A 23610-nucleotide genomic window follows, 5' to 3' on the forward strand; every position below is an offset into this window, starting at 1 on the left:
ATACACATTACCTTACACCTTTGTCATTTCAGAATGCAAAAATCATTCAATGTTTATAAAACTGAAGTGTGGTAATTTAACCAAAATTGGAACAGTGCAAGATTTCTGTTTAATTTAAAATATGATTTGATAAAATTCATTTTCAAACTCCTTATGAATCCTTTTCATTGTGTTTTACAAGAAGAATTCTGGAAGAATACTGTATTCTGTTGAGAGTGTTGTTACATATTTACCTTGCTATTCAATTATGTTATAGGATTACTTGGGATTCAGTATACTGTCCTTATACATGATTAAAATAGGGTGCACTAAGTTAAATTAAAAGCACACGATAAGACCATAGTAATGTACATGAACCATGCTCTTCTTTTGGTCAGAACCAATTCTAATGTTGTCTTGTTTGGCTTGTAATATCATGAAATATAGCAAACATGACATTAGAATTGGTTCTGACTAAAAGAAGTGTTTGGTTAAAAAATGAAAGAAATTACTTCTATTTAGTATGTTAAGTGTTTCGCTTTTAAATCATTCTTTTTTTTCTTCTTGATGTATTTCAACAGATACAAAGCCATGACGCACTGCAATACCTAAGGGGAGACAAACAGATTAAACAATAGCAAACCAAACACCAGTGAGTGACAAATGACAAATGAATATTAGCAGATGAAATTTCTTTGTCAACTATTTTAGCAGAGGTGTTCATCTATTTGGAAAAAAAAGCACATGGAATGAAGTAGCTAAAAGAGGAATATCATATAAATGCATTAATTTTGTCAGCTAATATCAGCACCAGTCATTTCTAGGCTCCTAACTGCTTGAGGTTCTCAGTTGCACACCAGTAGTGCACTGAGTTGGTTGGTGCTTGCCTTTGGTACATAGCAACACTCCAGTCAGATGGTGACCTTCCTCAGTATTGACAGGTTGGAAATTTTTACATTCTGCAAGTCCCCTGAAGAGCACTAGTGGACAGAAAATCATGGAGGCCAAAGCACTGAAAGTCAGAATTTACCCTATGCACACCAGCTGACTTACTCTCTTCACAGGCAGATGAGGCTGAGAGAGGAATTCATTACATAAGACAAGAGCAGTGCTAAAATAATTATTTCTGCGGTGCATGCCTGCGCCTGAATGTAACAACCTGAGAATCATTTTTCATAGAGCATTCAAAATATTTTAACTTGACACAGACAGGTGATAGATTTTTGCTCCTATTGTACATTATGACCCATTTTAAATCAAATGAAAGAAGATCAAGGCCAGGATTTTCCGGCACCGCCCGTGGTCAGGATTTTCCTGTGCTGCCAAAAGTCAAAGGCTCTCCAAATTTTCCATTCCCACCCGTGATGGCTCCTGCCTGGAAAATCCCAGCCCAACTCTCACTTAATGTAATTTTCCAAAATAAAAATACACTTTAACAGCATTGTAAAAATACATTTCAACAACAAGCATATGGGGAATAATTGTTATAGTCATTGTATATTCAGTCACTTAAATGCGTTCAAGAAGATTCCCTGCAGTTGGTATTTCTAGCAAAATTCTTCCTGTTGAATAGATAGAATTATTTATAGCTATCGAAACGTAGGGGTGGATTTTACGGATCCTGGTGGCAAGTTTGCAGATGGAGCCCGTAAAATGCCATGGGCACCGTCCCCACTGCCTACCCACCCTCCCTTGCCCCACTGCTATTTTATCAGTGGCGGGGAAAGGCGTCAGGTACCCCATGTCGTGGGTCAATTGAGGCCTCTAAGTGGCCAATTAATGGCAACTTAAGGGCTTCATCCCGCAGTTGCTAGGATTTAACCAGCAGCAGGTGAGACCGATACCAAGCATCCAGCCTGATGGTTCCCACTGCATTGGCTGGTGATGGACAAGGAGGCTTTCCTCCTTAACGGGCCCCTGAGCCCATCAGAGTGCTCCCCCAGTACGTTCCGCTCACCCCAGTTCCCCTCACCCTTCGTCTGTGTAACCCAGCCACTATTCCCACCTCACTTTCCTCACCAGGACGTTTTAGCCTCCTGCTCCTCAGCATTAGAGATTGGATATAGTCCCAGGAGTGACCATAGCTCCTGCAGGCGCTGCTAGGATGAGAGAGCTGTCAGCTGTTTCACTGGGGGCCCAGATAGGGGCAGAAACCCCACCTGAAACCAATTAACGCCCCCCCCCCCCCAAGTGTTAAATGCATGCAGAGGCAAGCCGCTAGCGAACTCGTCCTCGACATTCTTGCTGGAGAGGTGAGGACCACAATGCCCTGTTAAATTTAGCTTATAGATAAAACATTTTATGAAAACTATGTGAGGAATGAAACTCCTGTGCGCTATTGCCAATCATAAAAGTAACCAGACAACTACGACCAGGCTTGTAGGAATGTGGGTTTGCATTGCCCATGTACTTTATTGTTTCTGCGATCAGCAAACCATGAGTTAAAATAGCTTTCTGTTCTGCTGAACAGAGATGTTCTGTGAAGCAGACCTGGTTGAAGAGAGGTCATTCATCCATGTGTTAAGGTTCTGAGACATGTTGGTTTAGTCACTATTTATAGTAATAAAGTAACTGAAGAGCTTAAGTAGACCATATAACCATGGTAACTGAATCACAGGGAAAAATTGAGATGAACGTAAGTGTATCTTCTTGACTGCATATCATTTGAAGTTTGCATTTTCTGTCTTTTAATGTATTGGAATCTGGCGTTAGAATTTAGGGATCAAAAGGTAGAATTAGTATAGATGCTTGAGTAAACCACTGTTTACTATAGTCAGCTGGAATTGTAAAGTGTGGTGCATGTGTTCTCAGAGTGAATCGTGAATTTACTAATAAAGAATCATATAATCATATGGAATTGTGTTGTATGATTTGACCAAGCACTCATGTTGGATTATGTAACAAGCTTGTTAAGTACAAAGATCTGATTCTGCATTGCTACCAATTGAGGTCTGTGTTTAAAGGAACAGAAGAAAATAGAATAGGAAAGCAGTCCAAAAAGGCTCACATCAGCAGTGAATGCTAACTACAACAGTCAGTCAGCTCATCTATCCCTCCTATATTCATCCCTCTGGCTGGCTCTTCATGAATAAGTGAGCAAATAGATCCCTCTCAATAAATAACTAAAGAAATAGACCTTTTGCATCCACTACACGATATTCTCAGAAATTATAAGTAAGCCAATTCTCTCACTCTCTAATCCTTTGTCCACAAACTACTAAGTGAACAGACCCTTTTTGTCCTTAACAATGAATCCACTGAAACCAAATTAAATAAAGCACAATTCTCCATAACTTCCAATTAACTGCCGAGCACACATTCACTCCTTCATTGCATCTTCTTCCACAACTGCCCAGTAATGATATCAAAGGCTTATTTAACAATAACATCCATCACAGCTGAGCCTGGCTTCATGTCACATCTATAGTGGTGGCTAGGGCTGCTGCTGGCAATCAGGAATGGGAACTGCACCTATTTTTTCCCTTCCATAGGCTTGGGATGTTGCAGTCAACTGAGGGCCTCCATTGCTTAGCTGATGTCAGTTAACTCAGCACAGACACGGCATTGAAATGTGAGGTGTTTTCTGTTTGTTTGAGTTAATACCATATTAATATGTTGTTATGTTATCAAATATTCCTACTCAAAACTAGTTCAAAACGCTCACTACACTACCAATAGCATAGGCAGCCCTTCAGCACTTGTACTGAGTTTGCCAAAGCAGAACCAGAGAAGTTTATTGGCTTATTTTTAATTGTTATTGGCTTGAAGTGAGTTTTTAGATACTTAATAGAATAATGGGTTAATAGTTATGGTAATGAGATAGTGATGTGTATCAGATGTAACAGTGACATTAGCTGTCATGTACAAGAGACTGAAAAGAGAAGAGGGAATAGTCTGTACAAGAGAGTGATGTACTTACCTAGAAGCCTAGAAAGTAGTTTACTGTTGATAAAGGAGTTTTTGAAGAAACCTACCGGAGTTAGATTTAAGTCACTCGTAAGTAGTGAGAAATTTTCCCAATTCAGAACAGGTCACAAGTTACCTGAAGAGACATCCAATAGTATTCAAAGTGGAAACTAAACCACAAACCTCGGTAGTGGTGACACCAATCTAACGATAATTTAGTGTCATCAGCAAAACACCCACAGGTAGAAATCAGAAGAAGACTTTGTCAAAGGAAGGATCAGAAGATATACTTTAGGGAGAGTCACACTGAGACTTGGTAGCAATGTCAGGACTATTCGAACAGTCACAACCCCTTCCACAACTGTTTGCAAACATCAAAGGTCCACAAAGACGCCAAAGTCCACAGGGAGTTTTGAAAAAAGCAATTCCATCGGGTTTGCATGCCAAAGAAGCACCAGATTAGGACATTCCTGTATGCAGTGGGGGCCGTTGTGGATGATGTCCTCCTTAGACATTGGTCAAAGAGACCTCTGTAGATTTTGAAACTGTCCTGAAAGCATTCGATGCATACTTCAGCCGTAAATAAAACTCATAATCAAGCAAGTGCAATTCAATCAGAGATCCCAAAAGCCAGAGGGATCCAATGAATTGTTCCCTACAGGCATGTATTGGCTAGCTAGTTGTTGTAGGTATTGCGCTGGAGGTGATCTTCATCGTGATGATGCAAATCTGTCAGATTTTTTGCAGACAAAAGACAACCTAACACTCGAACAACTAGTTCAATGCAATAGACAGGCTGAACATGGTGAGAAAAATCAGATCATACTCCATGGAAATACTGAGGGTTCGGATGAGTCTGTCAGTTGGGTACGTCCAAAGGTAGCAGCCCAGCCCAATCAAAAGCCTACCAAGGAAGGGGAAAGAATGAAAAACCTTGCAGCAACCATTTTAAAGTGCCCGTGCTATGGGGCTAAAAAACAGCACAGAGGGCAAGGTTGCCCAGCAGGGGGAACAGAGTGCTTCCAATGCAGGAAAACAGGGCACTTCAAGCAGTTGTGTAAATCTAGATACACGATTAAAAGAAGAGAGCAAGAGAATGTCTGAACAGCAGACAGTCCAGGAAATTGGGAATAAGGAAAAAAATTAGAATACAGATTTCCTATTAGTGAAGGATCAAGAATAAGAATTTTGGTAAGTTGCTTAAGAAGTTAAAGGTGTTAAGACTGAGTTCAAACTTGATACTGGAGCCAGTGTTAAAGTACTGACCAACCATTTGGAATGGCTCAAAGCAGTAGATATCCAGCCATCAAAAATTAAATTGCAAGGCCCAGGTGATATGGGTCTTCAAACAAAAGATCAGATACCGCCACGCTTTGTCACAAGGAGTGAGGGATTACTGAGGCTCTCTATATCTTGTACAATCAAAGCACACCTTTACTGAGCAGAAATGCATGTATACAACTGGGTCTTCTAGAAAAAGTAGACAAAGTCCTACAGCAGGTCAGCCAGGTACAATTAAAGGAGGAATTTCTAAAATTGGATGAAGAACCGACAAATTTCGATTCAGAAGCTGCTGGTGAGATTTATTCAGTGGGCAATGAGTCATTCTTTATTACAGAAGCACTATCCCCAGGACCCCAGGAGGAGATTGTAGATCTCTCAGCTCTTTCCAGAGACAGGCTAGAAGGGGTGGAAATAGAAGGCATTGGAGATGATGGTAACCATCCACTTGGTGAGCTTCTAGACCTAGGTTGGCTTCTCCCTGACAAAGGTCAAGAGGAACAAGTCATTTCAGCAATAGGCTGGAGGATGAGATCCTAGAGATCATTATGCGCTTTGAGTCTACTGCCAAAGCATATGAAGTCTCTTGTCTTTTTTGAAGAGTCAATTATGTTTGCTGCCAATAAGCTGAATTCGTATATTTATCCCACTGAACCCACCGCTGTTATGTATTGTATCTCACTGGTTGACAACAGTGAACTGTCCAGGGAGAACAAAATGCTTCATTCCAAAGTGGATCAAACTGCTAGAGTGATGGTAGAGCTTATTAGTTTGTGTGAAAGTAAGTTGACACCCAAACTTCAATCTCATCAGCAAGTGATCCTTACACTAAAGCCATCCTTCAGTCCAGAAGCAGAGGCTCAAGTCTACAGATCTTTTACAGGAATTTCATCTAGAACCATTCCTGGAGATTCATTCCGTTGTTGACTTTTTATGCTGACACCGTCATCCCATTACCTACAGTGGAGCAGCCTCATGCTAAAGCAAGCATGGCAATCTTACCAATACCTACAGAGTACCTTAAAGAGTACCTTATGTGTAGCAGGGAAGCCGTATTTTCTTTATATCCTGCAATGTCCATAGGATTTTTATCATTCTACTTCTCGTTTTCCAGGTTTATTCTGATCTCAGATATTGAATATCACTTTTTGTTGTCCTCAATGCAACAGTGAATGATACAGCTATACAATTCTTCATCAAAGTTGAAGATACTTCATTCTCTCAGGCCTTTCTCCAGTGTGCTAAGAGGGAGCTGAAGATTCCAGAGAGAATGTTACTTTGTCCTTTCCTGTTCAAGAGAGTGCAATTATACACGCCTTGTAGTCCTCCTTCTTGAGTCAGTCTTTCATTGAAAATGTTTCACAACCCTTACAGTTCAGTCATCATAGAGAACACAGCTCAGTTACCAGCAGTCATGGAAATCTGCTATCCCACTCTGCCAAAGTTCTTGTCTTCCAGGGAAAAGATAAATAGCTGCATATGTCCACAACATCCTCCAAGAGAGCCAAGGACACTTTGGAGATTGAAGCTCTTTATTTCAGTCACTTGGTGGGGGGAAGGATAGGAGTTGGATAAGATTTGTAACAGTACAGGAGGTTTACGAAAGTTAAAAAGTGTAATGTAAATAGTTTAAGATTGTGATTTAAAAAGTTGAGATTATACTTGAGGAAATGTAGAATAATGGATTAATAGTTATAGTAATAAGGTAGTGATGTGTATCATGAAGAAACAGCAACATCAGCAGTCATGTGCAAAAGACTGAGAAGATAAGATGGAATAGTCTTTGCGAGAGAGAGAGATGTATTTACCTAGTAATTTACCATAGTGCAAATAAAGGAGTTATTGAAGAAACCTACTGGAGTTAGACCTAAGTCATTCATAAGTAGTGGGAAACCTTCTGAATCCGGAACAGGCCACAATTTACCTGAAGAGAGATTGACATAGTATTCAAAGTGGAAACCAAATCATAAACCACTTAATACTTGTAATGATAGCAAAAATAAGGGATGTGATGTTGGAAATTGAGTGGCCAAGAGAGGGCTTGGTTGCATTTATCTCATGTCAGAAGTGTTTCTTTCATTGAACAACAAGTTCACGTTTCATTGATAGAATGTTTAGTAACTCAAGCCCAGATCCTGATATTTGAATGCAAAATGGTTTAATTTACCTGTATTAGGAGAAGAGCAACAGCAGCTCCGAGAAGAGTCAACATGTTGTTATTGAACCATTGTTTTATTTCTCTGCGACAGCCCTGTAAAATAAGATGTGCAATTAATCATGCTATATACCGGAAGGATCATATACATATATACACAAATATATGATATAATATATATTTATATATATTTAAAACATTCAATCCAAGCATGAAAAGGAAATTAAAAAGAAGTCTTGATGATCATCACCTAATATCACCACCTAAAATGAAATATTTCACATCTGTCATCTTGATTAACTTGCTTCCAGTTTCACACATGGCTGCTTCCTAAGTCTTGGCTGTGATTTCAGGGACAAAGGCAGGAACTTCCCTGGAATAAGGGAGGAGAATTGGAACACTGGCACCCTGGTTCACTCCCATGCACTCCCTTCGCCACTCTGAGGCCTGAGAGCATGTTGCTTAACCAAGTAATGCGGTATGATCTTGCTACACCCACAGACAGGCTGATGTTAATCTGCACGGCTGACTCACCTCATCAATATTAGACAGAAAATGGTGTTGACCTGAGCATTCGGTAATTTCTGAAGTGAATCACATGGATCCAAGAAAATTTTGTTGCCAAAGTTTTATTTACGTTTCAAAGGGCAATGTGTTCATTTTTTGGAACACACTTTGCCATATTTGCATAGAGAGAAGACAGAAAGGCTGACATCACATCATAAATCAAATCTGCATTATAAATCAAATTTAAAGTAGCTTGAATAAAAACTAATAAAACTAATATATAAACCCAAAAGCAATGTCATAAAGGTATGTGCTGCAACAAATAGAGCACTGCTGGAGTATAAATTTGTCAATATAATTTAATAACAGCATAATTCAGTGTAGCAGAGTTTTCAGAGCAGATTATTTCTGGCAGCTCTAGTGCAAAGGATACCTAATTTTAAAAAAAAGTTGGGGTTGGATTAAATGCTTTCCTGCTGGTGGGCTTGAAGGTGGGAGGAGCATGTAAAATTCAGCAGGTGCACTTCCCACCGCTTACCCATCTGCCCTTGCCCCCACCACAATTTTACTAGGAAGTGGTGGAACTAGTGTCAGGTGACCCACCCACTAGTGGGTCAGTTGAGGCCCTTAAAGGGCAATTATTTCCCACTTAAGGGCCTTATTCAACCAGGATTTAACCAGTCACAAGAGTGGACCATGCTAAGCACACAGCCCAGCAAGTTTTCCTACGTGGGCTGGTGGCAGGTGGGGGTCTCATTGGAGGGTCACTCACAAGATGTTATCTCTCCAGGTTCCCCTCTCCCCATGGCTTCTTAATCCCCAGCCTTCCACCCACTCTCCAAGGCCTGCCAGCTCAGCCCCTGTGGGTGACCCCAAACTCACCTGCCATTCCCAATCCAGTACAGCTCGCCTCCTCTGGCCCCAAGTGCAGTGCCAGCAGTGGCAACCACTCCCAGAGGTGCTGCCAGCACTGGACAGATGCCAGCCTCTGATTGGCTGGCAGCTCTCTGAAGCGGGTATTCCTGTCCCTGAGGTTCAGCCTCCAGTCTATTAATGGCTAATTGACCGTTAAATAGCTGGAAGGCAGCTGTCCCTCGCCTGGGCGAGTTCCCCTCTAGCATTTTAGTTAGTAGGGTGGGGACCATGGTGCCCTGTAAAATCAGGCCCTAGGTGTTAATATGCAACAGTTATGTATATATTCCACTGCATTCTCAGATTTGACTTTCTTCATTTGCCATGTCCTTACTATTCAGTTGCTTACCTGTCCAATCCACGTCTATTTGAAACCACCCCTGGATACTTGAACTGGGGATTATGGTCTCGGGCCATTTCTCGGGCCTCATCTCGGGATGAGGAGCAAATTTTTCACTCAGAGTGTTGTGAATCTTTGGAATGCTCTATCTCATATGCCTGTGAGCTTTTCAATATATTCAAAGCTGAGATGGATAGATTTTTAGACTCTAAGGGAATCAAGGGATATGATGATGGGGGGGAAGGTGTAGTTGAGGTCCAATATCAGCCATGAACCTACTGAATGGCAGAAGAGACTCGAGGGGCTGTATGACCTTCTTAATTTCTTTTTCTTTGGTGTAGGGGTCATCCCAAACTGCAAACTGCATAATAAAGATTTTAAAGTTGAGAATTGTAAATTTGAAGATTTTCTTTTAGAACTGTTTTTTTTGTCAATATGGTAAACCAGGTGTGTAAACTTTTTTTGTCTTCATAGGTGCCAACAATGAGCCTTGGAGGGCAACAAACAGGGCAGGATTTTACTTCTCCCAGTGAAGGGGAGCAGGGCAGGAACCCCCAACCTTCACTCTGATCCCATCATGAAACTCTGAGTACATTTTCCTGGGTTGAGGATCTTTACTTTGCAGGGTGGGCTCCCAGCTGATTAGCCACAAACAAGAGGGAGCACACCACCACCAAGGAGGAAGAAGCAGCTGACCTCCCAACGAGACATGATAAAGGGACCAGCTTAAAGGAGGAAGACAAGCCCAAGGAGTTAAAACATATGCCTTTGTACTAGTCTATATTACATGCTGAATTTATATTTAAAACATGTAAACCTATAATTTTCACTTCACTTGCTATTTGTAGAGAAATTGAAACTATTTTAGTGCCTTACCTTTGGGTATATGTAGCTGCTCTCTGTGACAGTACAGGGGGGAGTAAAATCAGCTTCTGTCTGATTGCTACATGAGCAAGGCAGAGTCGTAGTCGGTAAAATTGGATTTTGTTCCCAATCTGTGGAATTGTAATATCCACAACATCGAAACTAGGACACAAAATAAATAACATTTGAAAAGAGTTAGCAATCTTGGAACTGGCAAATAAGGCTGGACACCACATCAAATAGTATTTATTTTATTAGTAGATCTGCAATGATTTTGAGTGTTTCTAAGAATAAAGTAAAATTATTATGCAAAGTTCTATTAGCAAGGATGCTGATCAGCTTTGATGTGGCCTCAGTATCTGGCAGACCTGGGCTGGATATGTAGGATCTAGTAAGACTTTGAGGTAGGCTATCAAGGTCCAGGAGTATTGGGGGGGAGGGGGGAGGGGGCAGGAGCATTCTCAAGAAACACTGGAGAGGAAGGACCTGAAAAATAGGTATTGAAATCACTGGGAGAGGATGCTGGGTCCCAGGAGTTGAAGGTCTTTTCAAGGTCAGGGGGCAGTATGGCATGTAGGGTCACTGAGGATGTAATAGGGGTTTGTGAGTAACGAGAGGCTGTCATGGGGTTTCAGAGTGGGGAATGGGTCTGATGCCAGCGATACCGTGGTCCAACAGGACTTGGTTGGGCTTTGAAGCAAAAGAGGGTTGCTGAGAAATGGCAGAGTTAGAGGTAAATGGAGTCTAAATCCTTGTGGCGGAAAGGAGTCCAAAACTGCTGTTGGTCCCATTCAAACATCAGGCCTTTGCCCCACTAATTTTCAGGTGAGCATGTAAATGGGCAAGCAGCCTGCCCTCCTGAAACAGGGCTGTTTAAATATGAAAATTAGGGTCCTACACAGGTTGGATTAGAAAGATTTCTCTCCTAGCGGAGCCATGGAAATTGAGTTTAAGGGCCATCAGAATCAGAGCAGAATTTAAGAGGACCTTCAGGTAGGAAGGAGAGAATCGTGAGGGAGATCCCAGTGTATCTGAAGGAGAAAGCATGCAGACAATCCTGGGTGCAGCCATAGAGAGCTTGAGCCTTGAGGGACCTGGAGCCAAGCGGGCAGCAGCCAAGTTTGACAAGAACTGGCAAAAAGGGCTGAACACCACATCAGAATAGAAAAGGCAATTTGTGTGTTTGAAACTTGCATATTAAAATGGGGGCATGGAAGTAAGATGCTCAGCAGAGAGTTACTATAGTATGACTAACATTGTAAGGATGTGCTATATGCAGTGGATGCACACCGTAATGTAATATGCTGTGAGCATGAGCTGCTACTCTAATGCACATCTAGGTGGCCAAGACTTGCTTGCAAATTGACTGTTATGAAGGTTTTGTTCTATATCAGTAAATTATTCTTCAAAGTAATCAAGAATGGTGCAATAGCTATGGCAAAGGTTATAACATTTTACTTATTGTTGTTTGTGTGTTTGATTTTTGCAAACTTACTTCTTTCTGTATGACATCCAAAAGATTCCATGTTAGTTCTTTCGAAAAGCTGTCATTGCCATAATGTTTAATGGCCTCAATGGTTTTCTTATCTATCACAGTTACAATCTGTTAAAATTAAATATATGTAGATTGAACTTACTTTCAAAAGCCAGCAACACAACAGAGCTAGAAGATAATCCTTTTGTAGCTGCACAAAAAGACTATGAAACTGAGACATTTGTGACTAGCAATTAAATCAATAATGTTAAAACATATACAGTGAGTCAAGCACTGGTGTTGTGGTTCTGTCCGTTAGTTCTGTATTAATTTGCTGAATATCAGTTGGGTCTTGATACAAAACACTGACTCACAAGCAGGTTTTCGAAAGACATTACAAACTGGCAATTAATTTCCTACGTGCATGATATAGTGACATCAGTAAAATAAAGAACCGAATCATTTTACACTAATTAAAATACTGATGATTAATCCACTGAAGTTAAAATAATAGCCTCCTGTGACATCACTGAATGTCTTTGCCATATGGGGGAGAAAGTGCCACGGTGAATCAGGAACACCTCTGATGTGGCACATATACGTTAGGAGTCATTCTGATCATATAATTGAATATGGAGAAAATGAGTGAGAAAGTGTTATTTATGTAGCTGCACCAACTGTTTCTGATAATGTCACAGGTGGGGTAAAGTTTCGTTGATCTTTAAGTCTACTGTGTTTCTGAAACACATTGCAGCTTCAGGTTTAATTGATGTTATATTAATCTTCTGACTTTGTTCTTATTTTTGCTTCCCATTATAGAGACTCCTCGCTGTCAATCAAGCCTTAAGTCTGTCATTAGCCTCTTTGCTAAATAACATTTGTGAATGCTGCATGTGAAGAATTGGGAAACATTAGAATAACAAACATTTTTAAAAACCATTTGACAGAGAGAGGAAATAATACATGCCTTATATCAGACATTAGTAAAATACATTTTTCTTAAAGCAAAATAGAACTGTATTTAAAATCTAAATCTAAATAAGAATCAATATTTCAATATATAGGACTTGCATATCTGGTGTATGACAACATAACTATCAAATGCAATTAATTAGCATCATAATGCTGGAGACATGTAGCAATGACTGAATATCATTTTCCCACATTTAATATTATTACATAAGGTCCGTTTATACATTGTTATACTAAATTTTTAACAATGTGGGTAAATGAGTTCAAGGAATTTGCTAGAGGTCAATTAACTGGAGCAGGCAAAAATCATGATAGCACAGAATATTATCAGAACATTTATTAATAATTATCCTCTTATTCATAAAATGTGAATAGAGTATATTTAAAACAGATCCAATTTATTGTACAACAAATGGGAGCTCAAGATCAACTAAACTCATTTTGATTTAATCTATTTATTAATGTACAATAATTCAATAAATTAATTGTCAAGTCTTTATGTAGTAACAGCAAAATTCATACTTACCTTGCTATATTGTGAAAGAACAGCCAATCCAATAGCAAGTTGAAAAATGAAAATAAGGGCCAGAAATAATAAGTACTGAAAATAAAAAAATAAAAAATCAGTGCAAGAGCTTCCAACAGCCTTTCCTAATAGGTCCTGCTGAACTGTTTAATTTCATGTTAGAAACAGGGGGGTAAATTTTGCTTTGTGCAATAGTGTGGAAAATCAGCAGCCTATTTTACACCTCTTCCAATCTTTATTCCATTAAAGTCAATAAGAGGGTAAATAAAAATCAGGAGAGATGTAAAACAGGGTGCCAGTTTGCTATTATGCATTTTGCACTTTTGAACAAGGTAAAATTACCCTGAGAGAAAGTGCCTCCTCCCTGTATACAGTTTTGGTCCCTTTATCTAAGGAGGGACATACTTGCCAGAGTGCAACGGAGCTTCTGTAGATTAATCCCTGGGATGGTGGGATTGTCTTATGAGGAGAGATTGAGGAAACTGGGTCTGTGCTCCCTAGAGTTTTGAAGAATGAGGGGTGACCTCATTGAAATTTACAAAAAACATACAGGGCGTGACAGGGTGGATGTAGATAAGATATTTCCTCTGCCTGGTGAATCTAAAACCAGGGGACATAATCTCAGGATAAGGGGCAGACCATTTAAGACTGAGATGAGGAAGACTTTCTTCACTAAGAGGGTGGTGAATCTTTGGAATTCTGTACCCCAGTGGGCTGTTTTGAGCATGCTCAGAACAGAAATCAGTAGATTTTTGCAGACTAATGACATCAAGAGAGATGGAAATAGCACAGGAAAGCGGTGCTGAGGTGGATGATCTGATTGAATGGCACAGCAATGGACTAAATGGCCTACCTCTGTACCTTTATTCCTATGGGCAGGATTTTGCCCTTGGCAGGGATGCTCAGCGGGGTGAGCAGGGGCAGTCGGGAACCCGACCGCCGCCTGCGATTAGCTCCGCACCCCAATTAAGGCCCACCCAGCATAAGATGCGGCTGCGGAATGAGTGCTAAGGGGCGGGCAGGGCTGGGTGCCAAATGTCCGCCGGGTCCAATGGCAACCCAGCAGCTGATTCAAATGCAGCCGTGGCAGCCCTTGGAAGACTGCCAGCGAAGGACATTGAACTCGTGATGCACAGCGTTGTGGGTGAACACAGCAGGCAGGAGGACAGTTTGGCGGGGCAGTAGGCCTGCGTTTCGCTGATGAGTGCCTCACTGCCCTCATGGAGGAGCTGGCAGCACGCAGAGAAATCCTTGTCCCCAGGGATGGGAGGAGGAGGGCCCCCCCTCCCCCACCTCACCAAAAAGGCCTGGGAGGAGGTGGCATCCAGGGTCAGCAGCCACGATGTGATGAGGTGCACATGGGTAGTGCCGGAAGTGCTTCAATGATCTCCTGCAACCGGGAAGGGTGAGCATTGCGTTGGCATGGGTCAATTTGCAGAGCAGTTAAGAGCTGCCCATCCCCCTCTGTGGACCTCAGAGATGTTAGAGATTGAGTGGCAAACGTCAATGAGGCAGCATCTGATCAAGGGGTTGAGACCTGGCTCCTTGGACTTAGTGTCTTGCGGCTCCAGGGCAACGAATCGGCTGAGCCCTGCGAGGTGTTCCTCAGGTGGGGTTGGCCGGGCTGCAATGGTGCTGCAGTTACAGGGTGGACTAATCAATGCTCCTCTATCCTTCCAGGAGAAAACATCCCATAACAATGCAGAGAGGTCGTGGACTGGCGGGGGGGCTGCCCCACCTACTCATCCTTACTTGGTGTGATCAGGAGTTGGAGAGGCGCCATGCACCCAGGTCAACTGGCCGCGGTGAGGATAAGGTGCCTCAGGGAAGTGGGCATTAGATCGCCAGCTACTATCTCGGTACACATTGGTGAGGGCATTTCACACTCATTTGAGGTGCAGACGGAGGCAGAGAGTGCCCAGGGTGCCAGCAGTTGGAGGATGGCTGGGGGCCAGGACAATGCTGAGTCAGTGGCTGATAATGTGCCTCTGGAGTCATCCACGAGGCAGCTGGACATACAGCACAGTGTCCGGCTAGATCTGCCAGAGATACATGAGGGAATGCGTGCCACGGCCTCTGTAGTGAGAAGTCCTTGCAGAGCGTGAGCAATGCATTGACCCTCATGTTCGAGCGCACTGCCTCCTCCATGGAGAGAGTGGAAATTCTCATGGAGAGGCTCCTCCAGGAGCTGAATCACGGCTTCCTAGGGATGTGCTTGGACCTGCAAGTCCTCACACCGGCAATGACCATAGGTGGTCAGTGACCGTGTGGGAGATGGATTGGGTACCCAGTATCCCAGCTCGGCCCCTGTCCATCAATGGCGAGCAGGGAGGTCCAGAGCAACCTCATGTTGGTGCATGAGCTGCCTGTCATCTCTGTGGGCTCCTCTCAGGGTGCTCCAGTCGAGGGCAGCAGCTCCTCTGCCCCTCTGCCTGTGACTGTGGCATCCGATGAGACTGCGGTGATGAGGGAAATGCCAGCCGTGGCACTGGCCGCTCCCTCCCAGGCGGAGCCAGCACAGGCTCAATGGGCCAGAGGATACCCGCCAAGGTCATCAAGGACAACAGGACAGCAGAGTGAGCAGGCTGGTGCCAGCAAGGGGGGGCACCTAGATGTAGCACCCGCAAACGCAAACTTAAAGCACCTTAATCACAACATGGCCTGATCACGGTGATATTTGTTTCTCCCACTTTTACATACGTTGTTTATTGGTGTGATAGAAACACCTGTCCATGTTAATTTGTAGAATGTATGCAAGGCACCAGTTCATTAAATGTGTTTTTGTACAACAAGCCTCTGGATGCTTCATTTGTTCTGCAGATGCAAGGTAAGCCATGATGTTATGATTGACTTGTTTCTCATTCAACTTTATTGAAATGGCACATAGTGCATGTTGTTGACCAAGGAAATGGTCCTGTCAGGGTTCAAGTAAGGAGCCTGCATTTCTGGCATGCGGTGGCGGCTCTTCTTTAGTAGGCTAGCTGAAGGACCGTTGGATCAAAGCGTCTCGGGTGTCCCTGGAGGTTGCCCAAGTCAGCATCTATGCCCTCAGTATTCTCCTGACCCATCCCGTCCTTAGGCTCACTACTGGACTCATCATCTGTTGCCTGTGCAGCTGCATCAACATCTTTTTCCTCTACTGTATCCCCCCTTTCCAGTGCCAGATATGTAGAGCACTGCATGCTAGCACTATCATCGACACACGATCTGAGGGGTATTACAGTGCGCCCCCTGAATGGTCCAGGCATCAGAAGCGCATCTTGAGAAGACCTATGGCTCTCTCTACCACTGCCCTTGTGGAGCTATGGCTCCTGTTATACCGTTGCTTGGCCTCTGTTCTTGGGTGGTGGAGAGGCATCATGAGCCACCTTTGGAGGGGATAGCCCTTGTCACCCAGCAGCTATCCAACCAGTCAGGTTGGAGCACTGAAGAGCCTCGGTACCTGGGAGTGTCTCAGGGTGTAAATGTCGTGGGAGCTGCCAGGGTACCTTGCACAGATTTGCAGAATGTGCATCTTGTGATCACACACTATCTGCATGTTCATGGACTGGTATCCTTCCTGTTGACAAAGACACCCAGCTCACACACTAGTTCCTTTATGGCCACATGTGTGCAGTCGATGGCACCCTGGACCTGTGGGAACCCAGCAATTGCTGCAAAGCCTCTGGCTCGCTCTACCTGGCTGGCCTCGTCCGTAAAGTAGTGAATGAACGTCAATACATGCTAGAACAGAGCGTCTGTCACCAGCTTGATGCAACTGTGGACAACTGATTGGGAGGCTCCTCAAAGATCCCCCACTGACCCCTGGAAAGAGCCAGAGGCATAGAAGTTGAGGGCCACCATGACCTTCAGTGCCACTGGCATGGGGTGTCCACCCACACAGTCGGAGCTGGTCTCAGGGCTGACCCTCTGACAGGTGGAGGTCACTGTCTCCCTTGAGAGGCAGAGCCTCCTTCGGCACTGCACCTCAGACATATTGAAGCAGCTGCATTGCTATCTGTAAACCCTGGCAACAGGATAGTGGCATCTTCTGCAGCCCCTTTTGCCTTGGGCTTCCTGTTGGCCCTGCGCTCCTTGTCCCTGCACCTCTCCTCCCACAGGTCACTCCCCTGTAAGCTGCACTGGGACAGGTGGCCTCATCCCCTGTCTTGCCTTCTCTTCCTCCTCAGAGGAGGTGCCTCCATCAATCCCCATTACCAGGGTAAGAGAAGCCTGTCTGATACCTGGAAGGCCCCTCGCAATGTGAATCCTCAGGGGGCCTGGAAAACAATGCTAAGTCCTGAACTGAAGCCGCTAATTTCTGTCAAAGCACTCTGAAATGAAATGAAGATGTCCTGTTCACACAAGCAAGCAATGGTATAACGGTCTAAACTACAAACTACTCATACTTACAAGCTCACTGACCTCTCTTATCCCACTTGTGGATGAGGTTTTTGAAAATGTGGCCTACCCACCTGCACATTTAGCCCGTGCGATGCCCTGAAAATTGTGCGCCTGCCTCACGAAATATCGCAAGAGTGCACATTGACGTTGGCACACTTGGCCAACGTCAACACACTTTATTTCATGCTTGGATATGTCCGTTGCATGTCCACAGGCCAAACTAGAAATGCTGCCCTATGTTTTTATGTTCCAGCATTCAAAACTCTCACAAATCTCCCACCAACCCCTTACCATGACTTGCCTGATTCCTGGTCCAGTGGTCTTCATCGGCCCAAGTCAGTTAAGCGTTCAGACAAAAAGGAATGAAGGTGAAAGCTGCCAATGGTTTTCTAATGTCCTTCAATGAAGGGAAACAACCAATCCTGCCCATCTCAGCTCTTCAGGCAACTCCAATCCCACACAGTACAAGAGGGCCCCCCAGAAGCAGCACCAGGCATACGTAAAAATGAGGTGTCAACCTGGTGAAGCTACAACACAGGACTACTTGCATGCCAAACAGCAGAAGCAGCACGCGATAGACAGAACAGAGTAATCCAACAACCCATGGATCAGATCTAAGCTCTGCAGTCCTGCCATATTCAGCTGCGTATGGTGGTGGATAATTAAACAACTAACAAAGGAGGAAGCTCCACAAGTATCCCCATCCTCAATGATGTGGGAGCATAGAACATCAGTGCAAAAGACAAGGCTGAAGCATTCACAACAATCTTCAGCCAGAAGTGCCAAGTGGATGATCCATCTTGGCCTCCTCCAGAGGCCTCCAGCATGACAGATGCCAGTTGTCAGCCAAGTCGATTCATTCCACATGATATCAAGAAAAGACTGAAGGCACTGGATACTGCAAAGGCTATGGCCCTGACAATATTCCAACAATGGTACTGAAGACCTGTCTCCAGAACTAACCGCGCCCTTAGCCAAGCTGTTCCTGGACAGCTACAACATTGGCATCTACCTGGAAATGTAGAAAATTGCCCAGTTATGTCCAAAAAGCAGGACAAATCCATCCCAGCCAATTACTGTGCCATAAGTCTACTCTTGATGATCAACAAATTGGTAGAAGGTGTCGCTTACAATGCAATCAGGCGGCACTTACTCAGCAATAACCTGCTCTCTGATGCTCAATTTGAAGTCAATAGGAATCGGGGGAAAAATTCTCCATTGGGGTTGAAATCATACCCAGCACAAAGGAAAATGGTAGTGGTTGTTGAATTCAATTATCTCTGCCCTGGGACATCGACGTTGGGGATCGTCAGGGTAGTGTCCTAGGCTCAACCATCTTCAGCTGATTTATCAATGACCTTCCCTCCATCAAAAGGTCAGAAGTGGGGATGTTCGCTGATGATTGCACAATGTTCAGAACCATTCGCAACTCCTCAGCTATTGAACCAGTCCATGTCCATATGCAGCAAGGTCTGAACAACATTTAGGTTTGGGCTGATAAGTGGCAAGTAATATGCAAGGTATACAAGTGCCAAGCAGTGACCATCTCATACAAAAGAGAATATGACCATCTCCCCTTGACATTCAATAGCATTACCATCACTGAATCTACCTAATTCACCTCCTGACTCCCCAAAGCCTGTCCACCATCTAAAAAGCTCAGGTCAGGAGTATAATGGAATACTCCCCACTTGCCTGGATGAGTGCAGCTCCAACACCCAAGGAGGTGGACACCATCCAGGTCAAATCGGCCAGCTTGATTGGCACCCCATCCACCATCTTAAAAATTAAGACTCTCCATCATCAATGCACAATTGCAAATGTGTACCATCTACAAGATGCACTGCAGCAACTCACCAAGACTCCTTCAACAGCACCTTCCAAACCTATGACCTCTACCACCTAAAAAGACAAGGGCAACAGATGCATGGGAACATCACCACCAGCTAGTTACCCTCCAAGTCACACTCCATCCTGACCTAGAACCATATTGCCATTCCTTCACTGTCGCTGGGTCAAATCCCTGGAACTCCCTTCCTAACAGGTCTTCCTTCAACTCATGGACTGCAGAGGTTCAAGAAGGCAACTCACTACCACCTTCACAAGGGCAATTAGGGATAGACAATGAAAGTTGGTCTAGCCAGCAATGCCTGTATTCCATGAATGAATCAGGAATAAAAAACACCCAGTTGCAAGAATAACTGCTACTCAAGATGAAGGCACATGAATAATAAATGTGACATTCTGAGAATGAAGAAAGAAATTAAGCAATAGCGTCCAATCATGAATGGCACAGCATGAATAAGGAAAGACGTATCAAGGTATCAAGTTGATCTAATGGGCCATTACTTCCGATGGGGTGGCCGGGGTTGTGGGGTAGAGGGGGGGGGGGGGGGGGGGGGGGGGGCGGGTGGAGAATCGGGAGTCAGGCCTGAGTGTGGGAGGTGGGGCGGAGCCGGGGGTCAGGCCTCGGTTACGGGGAAGGTAGTCAGTGAGGGGTGGGGGTGGGGGGGTTTGAAAGGTGGGGGAAGTCCAATGGGGGATCAGGTGATTTACTGCTATGGTTACCCAGAAGCTAGAAGTGTTTTTAATTTTTCTAACTTTTTCTCAGTAACTATTGATGTAACACAGTCAGAACCATCGAAGTTTGCAATTTAAATCATATTTTTGGATTGGTTCTCAGCGCAGCCAAATTGCCCATCGGAAGTTTGAGCTTCCTGGGAATTGCCGTGCATTCCTCACCTGGAAACCTCCAGGCTTGGGGGTGTGGATGGGGCGGCACCTTTGGCGTATGTCCCAAATACTCCGCCCTGGAGTTCAGAAGTTATGAAATTATTTATTCTTAATATATACTTTAGTTAAATGAAATAGTGCATTGTATAGAGCAATAAACAACATGGGAAGAATTGTAACTTAGTTCATGTGGACACAATGGAAATGAAAAGTACAGATGTCATTTTGGTGGGCCCAAAGATTTATATAATTGCTACTTTTCCAAAGGTGATCTAATATCTTTTCAAAAATAATTTATAAGATCAATAATGGAAAACAGGCTTTACATCTGCTATTGCCAAATATATTGCCAATGCAATATTTACAAAAACATGCTATTATAAAAAAAGATGCGGCACAGGACATCATTTGTACATGGATACCAGGAAGTTTTAAAGTGCACTAAACTTACCAGAGCAAACAAGCATTTCACTTCTTTTATACTTCCTACACATCCCACCAAGCACACAATGGTGACAGTGATACCAATCGCAAGGAAACAGTAAGCAGTAATGCTTAAGATATCTTGATGATCTGGAGGCACTATATAATTGAGAAAGCAATAAGTACAGAAATTTAAAAGCTGTACTTTCATGTTTGTACAACATGTTAAATTTTGCAATGAAAACCATGCTTATTATTGTGCATTAAATTGTTAAAATGAAACTTCAACAGTCATCATAAATTATCATAGACAAAATCCAGGGATCCAGAAAATAATATTTTTAGATGCATGGTGTTTCACCACTTTCCATTGGTAATTATGTCCAAACATGACAATAAATTAAGCTAGAATTGAAATATGGGTAAATATATTGCACTTAATCACCTTGAATTGTTTTTGTGGTATGCACAAACATTGTTAGTAACATACATGAAGCTATTTAAAGTTTTCCCTCTCTTTTAATGTTCTCTTTTCTGCATTATAATTTTCTCCAGTAGCCTATGTACAGTAACAAATGTACTCACACAGTGCGTTAATAAAGCTGTTCTCATCCCATAAGATCCAAATGCCACATCCTAAAATCACTACTCCGATAATCTGAAAAAAGGTAAATGTTGGAACACGTTAAATCAAAAACAATAGAAAAAGCTTGATGATTTCTTATTTGACCCTACAGAGAGGCATAGTTGCACTTGTAAAAAATTGCATTTTGTTCATAAAATATACTTCTCACTTGAATGAACATAGATACGTGAAGTCACCTAATATTTCTTCTTCTCTACTCTTTTATTTTCCATCAGTTTTCTCTCCCACTACAAGAAAAACAATAGCTGCGGTCATAGATGAGTTGTTTTTCTACTACATGGGAAATAGAGCTATTTTCATCCAGAGGAGGAACCATACTTACTAAGTTAGTCTAGCAGTAACTTTTGATACAGCTTGGCAACGAGTGTACAAAGAAAAATCGTTATATTTAGAATTTATTAATGAATTAGAAATGGTCATTAAATATGAAGTGAAGGATCAGTTCAGCACAAGAAAGCTTAACATTTTAATTGGCATGATGATTACCAACAAGAATATTATAAATCAAGTGCTGAACTTCAGAAGAGCACCTTTTAATCAAGATGGAAGAACTATAAAATGATTTGAGATTAGAGGCTGAAATTACAGAGAAATGGTTTATTTCCAGAGACATATAAGGGTCCAGATGAAATCCATGCCACTTCGAAAGCATGAGATAATATCTATGAATGTCAAAATGACTTACAGTATAAATAAAAGCACAAAGCAAATGCAGAAGGGATTTTATACAATATAGATGGTCTGGAAATGAAGAAAATTAAGCTAATTGAGGAAGCTAACAGGGGCAACTGGGGAGAAGTGTGGAAATTAGTTAAACAAACTTGTGATGAACTACAAATAAATATTTTTACTATGCTTATACCAGCTCAAAAGGGCAAAGCTCATATCATTAGATGTGAATGTTTGCAAATGATTCAATATCATCTTCCAAATAAATGATACAAAATGCTCAAAGCAAAATGACTGGGAAATTGGGAAATGTATTAAGTAAATTGATATTAATGGAGAAAATGGAAAAGATAAGTCACTGAAAGCTGATAAACCACAAGATGCAATCTTATCATACGTCACTAAATCATTGAGGAGTCAATGATAGTTACAAGGAACTTGGCGGATATACCTAAGTATTTACTGAGACCTGGGGAGATACCCAAGGACTAGGAGTTGGCCAATATTCATGTAAAAATTGTTACTTAATAAAGGTTTCGCCATGACCCTGGAAATTATAGGCTAGTAAAGCCGACAAATTGAGAAGCCCCTGAGCTAACTGAGAATATATACCGGCCAAGTGCCACCAATCTGGCCTTTCCAAGATCAATAGTTTGAGGAAAGATTTGTGTAGATATTAAAATGATTAGAAATTGTATATTGATCAAAAGCAGACTCTGGAAGCTCACAGGTAAGCTGTGAAAGGAATACAAAGACACTGCAAAGGAATAACATCAGATTAAGTGAGTGGGCAGGAACATGGTAGCTGGAATATAATATGGGGAGATGTGAAGTTATCCACTTTCAAAGGAAAAATAGAAAAACAATATTTTTAAATGATGAGAAAGATGGAAATGTTGGTATATAGAGGGATCTGGGTGTCCTTGTACATGTACAGCATCGTGGCACATTTGTTAAAGGTGCCATTTTATTGCTGGTGTTTTTTGTCATTATCATCTTAAATACAATTTTGTATTTTACAATTGGGACAAGTGAAATTTAATAATGTAAATCCTACCTAAAGGGAGCATTGTGTCCATAGACACTTCCATTGTTTTAGTCTATTAACGAGACTGTGCGCTGCAAATTTGACCACAGTTTTAAATTTAAATGTTGTGGGCCGGGTTTCCCAAGACTTATAAAATCCTTCAGCTGAACGGCCTGATCCATCAGTTAAGTGCCTTTATAGCATTGCTTGTGGGCCAGAAGAAGCAGGTGCTTCCCCCTGCAATCCTTCAAGTTTATCTACTTTCTTCATACAATCAGATCCTCCCCATGATCACCCACCTTTGTTTCGATCAGGGCATTTCCAATCTTCCCCAAACTCTGATAGGCCTGCCATCCCACTCCATTGACTTTTCCAATATTCCCCCAAGTGCCCGATCTCTTCAAGAACACCATGAACTCCCTCTGACCTCTATGACATCTTCGTCACTCTTCTCTGATCCCTGGTTGCAGCCTTCCGGCATAGGCCTCCCCATTAGCCAGCCAGCTTCTCAATCCCCCTAGCTGGCTGGCTACCAGGAAATGAAGACTAGATATTTAAATTATATTCTACCATTAAATTCACCAGGACCTAAGGATTACCCACATTTCCAGGTTTATTGGCTGTTACAACCACCCTTCCTCCCTTCCTTTCTGCTTCCCCATAAATACCAAGGTTAATATACCTTTGAACAATTTTCATGATCACTGGCAATCCGTACTGCCTCAAGGAGCTTGCCTGCATATTTCCTCTGACGCTGTGAATGTATTTAAACGATATACTTACAAGGAAAATTCCATTAAATAGGTTCAGGAA

At 42.5% G+C, this 23610-nt stretch overlaps 1 protein-coding gene across 1 annotated transcript; it reads right to left on the reverse strand.

Annotated features, from left to right (window-relative positions):
• Positions 1-497: 497 nt before the first annotated feature.
• LOC121293068 (CD82 antigen-like) lies at positions 498-23278 on the reverse strand. Its single transcript, XM_041215662.1, has 8 exons — positions 23225-23278; positions 21041-21113; positions 20484-20614; positions 12917-12991; positions 11440-11547; positions 9957-10106; positions 7334-7417; positions 498-587 (listed from the first exon to the last, which is right to left on the reverse strand). The coding sequence occupies exons 1-8, from the start codon at positions 23276-23278 to the stop codon at positions 498-500; spliced, it is 765 nt and encodes a 254-aa protein (XP_041071596.1).
• Between the last annotated feature and the right edge of the window lie 332 nt (positions 23279-23610).

The sequence above is a fragment of the Carcharodon carcharias genome, chromosome 21 (genome assembly GCF_017639515.1).
Source record: "Carcharodon carcharias isolate sCarCar2 chromosome 21, sCarCar2.pri, whole genome shotgun sequence".
Classification (NCBI taxonomy): Eukaryota; Metazoa; Chordata; class Chondrichthyes; order Lamniformes; family Lamnidae; genus Carcharodon; species Carcharodon carcharias.

What these genes read in the sequence shown, in the direction of transcription:
- LOC121293068 (XM_041215662.1), bottom strand. Translation starts at nt 23,278, where the DNA reads ATGCCGGAAGGCTGCAACCAGGGATCAGAGAAGAGTGACGAAGATGTC. An exon ending in TTCTTTCACAATATAGCAAG is followed by an intron (nt 11,548 to 12,916) that starts GTAAGTATGAAT and finishes TAATTTTAACAG; the next exon opens with ATTGTAACTGTGATAGATAA. An exon ending in GCAGCTACATATACCCAAAG is followed by an intron (nt 7,418 to 9,956) that starts GTAAGGCACTAA and finishes CTTATTTTACAG; the next exon opens with GGCTGTCGCAGAGAAATAAA.